We start from the raw sequence: 6000 nt of genomic DNA on the forward strand, positions 1-6000 counted from the left end.
GTTAAAGTACAATCAATGTTTAACTCCTCTTGAGGGTCCAAAAGGTTATACCGGAATTCTCTTCGCATGTCAGCGGAAGTAAGTTTCATGTTGTTCAAGAGCATTTGAATATGGTAGTCGTCCCGCTGAACAAAAAGGTTGTTGTTCCAATCGCTAGTCAGACATGTCCTCAGAATGTCTGAAATTGCCTGTGCCCCGATTGACCTTTGACCTGTGGACTCCCAATTTCGCGCCGAGTGGGTGGCTGCTTTCCTCAGATGCTATACACGACTTCCGAGGCGTAGGTGAGCATTTAGTATTGCGTGCGCATCTGCTTTCTCCTGTACCTTAGGTTAGGAGGGATGTTTCCCCTTCTTTTACCCTCTTGACTTTGACTTTGACCCCTGCGTTCGCATGTCAATGTTACAGATTACCACCCGCCCCCCCCCACGGTCCGAATATCGTGAATGTACCGTCGAGGTTAAGATTTGTTGCCAACTGTCTGTACGGAGCACACGGTAGCACCGGGTAGCGATTACGGATCACGCACGTTCATGCGTTCTACCAGATGATCTGACTATGTCAGATGAGCTAAATATCCAATTTGGGGTGACGGGTTAGATGGCGCTTACCGCTTTGATGTTTCTTAGCGTGGTTCGAATAATAGGTTATGTGCTGTTCGACAGTTTTGTAACTGTACTTAATATTAGACGTTTTATTGGCGAGGGGTGGAGAGGAAATACAATTTTGCATTAATTATATTGTCTGAAATCTTGTAAACGGAACGACGAGTGTGACCCAAGACTGTTATCTGCGTGTCTATAACAGTAATATGCCCTATATAATGCAAAATACTATATTTGCATAATTTTTTTTTAATATTCAAACCTGGGGCCCTTATTCTTCATGTGACGTTCAAAATGTAGCTATCGGTTGAATGAACTGACTAGGGCATTCCCATTTTTTGCAAAATTGCCGTGGATGAAGATACGGGCAATGCCGTGCTCCAAATATGGACGTGCATATGGGAGTAGCGAGTAACAACTATACAATTTCAAATGTGGGTCAAACGGTTCTGAGTTATCGTTGACGTAGCAAAGGTTGACGGAAAGGATGGAGGCGGCAGGCGGACGTACGACGGACGACGACCCATGGAAATAGCTCATCTTGACGATGTCAAGGTGAGCTAAATACACAGACAACAATAGAGAAACAACACGAACCATGGGTGTTGAATCAAGGATAATAAAAAAACAATTTACGACCGGTCTCGTGTTTTCCCCACTTTTACGATACCGTTATTGCTCGCTAATCTGTGACTTTCTGGCAATACCGCGAGATATCGGCCAGGGATAAATAACTTAAAAATCCTATCGCGTTCACTACACAGAATCAGATGCCCTTTCGTTTAAATTAGGTGCACTTGTTTTGAAGGCGCCATTTGCAAATAAATTATCGCTATAATTAAATATGGCGTGATGTTATGATGTGTTTGATTCCAATTTTCTTAGCTATAACAGCATACACTCTTTTAAAATTGGAGTAATAAGTAACATATCCGCTATTAGGTGAGACTATATTTCACTATTTTTTCCAGATGTTCCAGATTATAAGCAATGATTTTGAAATAATTCCTTTAAATGTGAGCTTTCAAGTCTGTACGTTTCTTTAGCAGGCTAAAACAATCGATACTGTAGCCTTATAAAGAAACTAGGTATGTATATATACTGCTCTAGGTAACAGCAGTAGTGAACATACCCTGGTGCCCGTACATGATTGTGCCTACAGCCTCTGCTGTTGGTGCTGAAGGCCGGGAGTACTGCGGCACTGGTCGTGACATGGTCGGCTGCATCACGGGCGGCGGCGTCGCACTGTGCTTCACCGGGTCCGCTGCTGAAGCCTTGCTGATCGGTAAGTTGTGAGGCTTCGGGCTGATCGTGGGTCGATGAGCAGGACTGTTGTGTATTGGTGAGGCATCCGCAACCACAACATCCTACACACAGAACACACACCCTGGTTTGTAGTGAATACATGCTATTTCGAGGAAGGGTCTTGATCTATGTAAAAAGGGCCAAATGTAAATAAGCGTCTGGGATAGTCACGCTCACTAAAGTGCAATGCCACACATGAATGCAATCATATGTAATTGCCCTGACATACACCTGTACACATGTGACCGGTTCATATTACCACATGTATACATATTTAAACGTGGCTAAAAATAGTTTACATATATTGGCATGAAAAAGCATGAAAACTCATTTCCACTGAAAATCTGAACTGATTTCAATGAAACAAGTTGAGTATTGAGAGATATATTGTCGACTGACGTACTGAATCGCTGTCCTCATCGTCACTCTCTGTTGCCGCGGCAACGGCACCCTGCATCGGCAGCATCGGCTGTCCCATCTTTGCCATGCGCTGTATCAGTTGTGCCTTGTCAGTGCTGGCAGATGGCTAATTCGTATTCAAAACGGCAAACACACGGTAAGATCATATTGCTGTACGCGGCCATGGCTAATATAGGACCGCATGTACTGCAGAAGTGCTCCCTAGATCTGCTCACCAGGCCCGAGTTATCTTTGTACAACATTTGCACTTCCAGCAAGGTTACTATACACTCGTATAACACCAATAAACTATTGCCAGCCATAACATACATTTGCCCCAATTATACTTGTTAAGAAATGTTACTAAACTAATAAACAAGATTATTTTTTGGTATGCCTGGCCACAAAGACATAGATCAGATCAACAACAACCATTATTGCTCATTAATTAATGGTTAATTTACTGGTAATGGCTGATTACTGGTTAATAATTGATTAATAGTTAGCACGATAAGGCAGTAATATGGGGTAGTCTGATATGATAGCTTGTATATATATATGCTATCTAAGCTATATAGCTGTTCATAATACTAGCTTACATGTGACATCTGCTCACTAAGGGAGGCAGACCGGTCCTTCACACTATCAGCTCTGCTCTTAGTAACCGTGGTGTCTGTCGTGTCAACCTGCTCCGCCTGCAATCCACCGACCTTGGTGGGACTTTCGGCTCGTGAACCGTGCTCCCTAGTCAACTTTACCTGCAAGTGGCGACAGTTTGCACAAAGTGACATCTAAATAGTAGGTACACTGACAGGTAAAGTGACAAAATGATATATACATAGAAATGTTCACTTTACGTTTCTAAGTAATAATGAGTTTAAACAATATGATTTACATGCAAGCAACACAATATTTTCTTGTCACAGGTAAGCTAAAGAGCACCTTTATCAGCTCCACGTCCAAGATCAGAGTGGAGTTTGGAGGGACACGTGTGCCCATCCCGTGCGTTCCATATCCAAGAGAGGGAGGAATTATGAGTAAGCGCCTGCCGCCTTTTTTCATCCCAATCATTCCCTCTTCCCAGCCCTGCATTCAAAACAGATACTCTTAAAGGAACACAACAAGAATCGCTAGAACAGCAGTAGCAAAATATAGAATATAATTGGAAATTCATGCATCATCTCATCGAGTCTAAATATTAGCATCTTGTGTGAGAGATTGAGACGTAATATTTAGAAATATTTAATCAAATATCTTTACTCTTTAGATGACCAAATTTATTCTGTAACTATCTAAAGTAATTATTAACTGATGGGTTGCTATAGTAATATAATATACCTTTATCACTTTTCCTCTGCCCATCTTTAGTCTGAAATTCTTGTCAGCAGATACATTTGAATCAAATTGTGGACCTTGGACATGGTTAACCATCAGCCATCCTGTATATCTGACCTCTGCTGAATCGTCAACTTCTAAGCCACCACCCTCACCCGGAATAAGATCTTGCATAACCAGACCTTGCTCCTTGCCACTATTAGCTTTTGCAAATGCCACCTATAAAAGTCAGTCAAGATGTCACATGACTGTAATAATCTAACAATAGATATAATGTTAGTCATAAAATGGCTTCTAACACGGAACATTTCTAAACTGGGGCCCGTTTTCAGAAACAAAATTAGTGTTAACATTGTCTTATTATTACCTTAGACTCGTAGTCGTAATCCATTGATAAAAATATCGTAATGTTGCGGGATGAAAATCCTCGCAAATTTCCTTATAACATTATGAGAGCCTAGACCCTTTCGTAACTTTAAGATTAAGAAGTTTTGGGGCCAGTCCTTATTCATTCACATACCAAAAATGAGCAAAATTCGTTGAACCTGAACTGACTTATGGCAATTTCCATTTTTGCCAAAAAGTGGGAGTGGCTCGAAAGTAGGTCAACTGGCGTGCCCCAAAATAGGACGTTCACATCTCTCCCATAGGAGTAACAACTGTATGCAATTTGAAACATGTGGGTCAAACAGTTCTCAAGTTATCGTTGACTGTAGCCAAATGTTGACGGACAGACAGACGGACGGATGTATGACGGACAACGCCCTATGGCAATAGCTCATCTTGACGATGTCAAGGTGAGCTAAAATAAAAGTGTCAATGACACTGTAGCACACCACAAAAAAGGACACAAATGAGTGAGTGAGAAGAAGTCAGTTTTAATTGAGCAACCATCGACGTACATTATAGAAACGAAGAGTATATATGGGAGAACTCCCATTATATACTCTTCATAATTATATGTGTAATTTTTTATGTGAAAATAAATGTTTGAGATGTGAAAGTCTGAGATGTGGGCGAGTGATGGCGTTACACCTAAATGATCGCCATTTAACGTTTTTATAATCTTCAGATTTAGGCACTGCCTAAAAGCGGAGCTCCCGATGCGTAACGTGTAAGATTGAGAGGATACGCTTATTCCAGGTAGCTGCTATATACCATGTGACAATGGTGTTTCCCTGCCCATAATACAACTTTTGTCAAAGGTTAATTGGTTGCATGGAAGTGTTTACTTCGTATGAGTTTTTCTAGGCGGTAGCACACGGTTGCCATCTGTATATCGCAATAATAATTTATAAACCTAAGTGCCGCAGTGCGACAGGGCTCATCTGGTGTCTGGTGTTCTGCTGATAAATTCATTTGTGCATAGCAAGACGTCTTATACATAAGTCTTCTTTATTCTTGTTTGACTTTCGTAGCCAATTCGAACAAATATATCAGCTACACTTTCACACCCACCTAATCTCTATGCATTGCAGACACATGTGCATTGCAGGTTGGCAGGCAACAATTATGATTAGAAGCGTGCCAGCCATGGGCTGCCCCGTGTTTTTGCCTACCCACGTGAGCATTCACTGATTCAGCCTTCAGGGTGCTATAGACAGACTGCTTTAGAAAATAATGATTTAAGGAGCGTAAACCTTGTTCAACAAACATTTGCCTTTGCAATTAAACTGTGCAACTGTAGCCTCACATTCACACAGTCAATGGGCTCTAATAACCTATGGCAAAAGCATTTCAGTCTTTTGTTAACAGTCATATCAAATCAAATGTTTAACGCGCTCCTCTTGCAGGTCAAAAGTTATCCGACACTACTCTTCGCATGTCAGCGGAAAGTACATTTCATAGTCCTTTCAATAAAGCCATCAAAATGGTAGGTCACCGCTGAATAACAAAATTTTTTTTCAATCGCTACGTCAGACCCATGTCCTCAGAAAATGTCTGAAATCTGCCCTGTCCCATTGACCTTTGACCTGTGACCTCCAATTTCGGCACATGGTGGCTTCCTACCATGATGCTATAACACCGACTATCACGAGCCTAGGTTGAGCCATTTAGATTTGTGCCGCAATTCTGCATTTCCTGCCCTATACCTTAAGTTAAGGAGGAATGCTTCCCCCTTCTTTTACACTCTTGACCTTTGACCTTTCACCCCAGCTTCGACATTCCAACTCGTTTACAGATTACCACCCCCCCCCCCCAACGTCCGCGAATGACGTGAATGTACGTCGACGCGGTTAAAGATTTTGTGCCCAACTGTTGACGGACGCAACACGGACGCACGCCGGACGGACCGCAGCCTCGATGCGATTCTACAAGCTTGCGCATCTGACTATGTCAGATGAGATAAAAATAA

At 42.0% G+C, this 6000-nt stretch overlaps 1 protein-coding gene across 1 annotated transcript in view; it reads right to left on the reverse strand.

Moving 5' to 3' along the window:
* Positions 1-6000, reverse strand: part of LOC106812689 (FK506-binding protein 15-like) — a gene marked incomplete in the record, with an annotated part of 37562 nt that overhangs the window by 15940 nt on the left and 15622 nt on the right. Inside the window, 5 exon segments of the mRNA XM_014816658.1 lie at positions 1738-1972; positions 2314-2436; positions 2909-3067; positions 3252-3395; positions 3648-3863. Coding sequence (XP_014672144.1) covers positions 1738-1972; positions 2314-2436; positions 2909-3067; positions 3252-3395; positions 3648-3863 — 877 coding nt within the window.

This window comes from Priapulus caudatus, unplaced genomic scaffold, assembly GCF_000485595.1.
Source record: "Priapulus caudatus unplaced genomic scaffold, Priapulus_caudatus-5.0.1 Scaffold1, whole genome shotgun sequence".
Taxonomy (NCBI): Eukaryota; Metazoa; Priapulida; class Priapulimorpha; order Priapulimorphida; family Priapulidae; genus Priapulus; species Priapulus caudatus.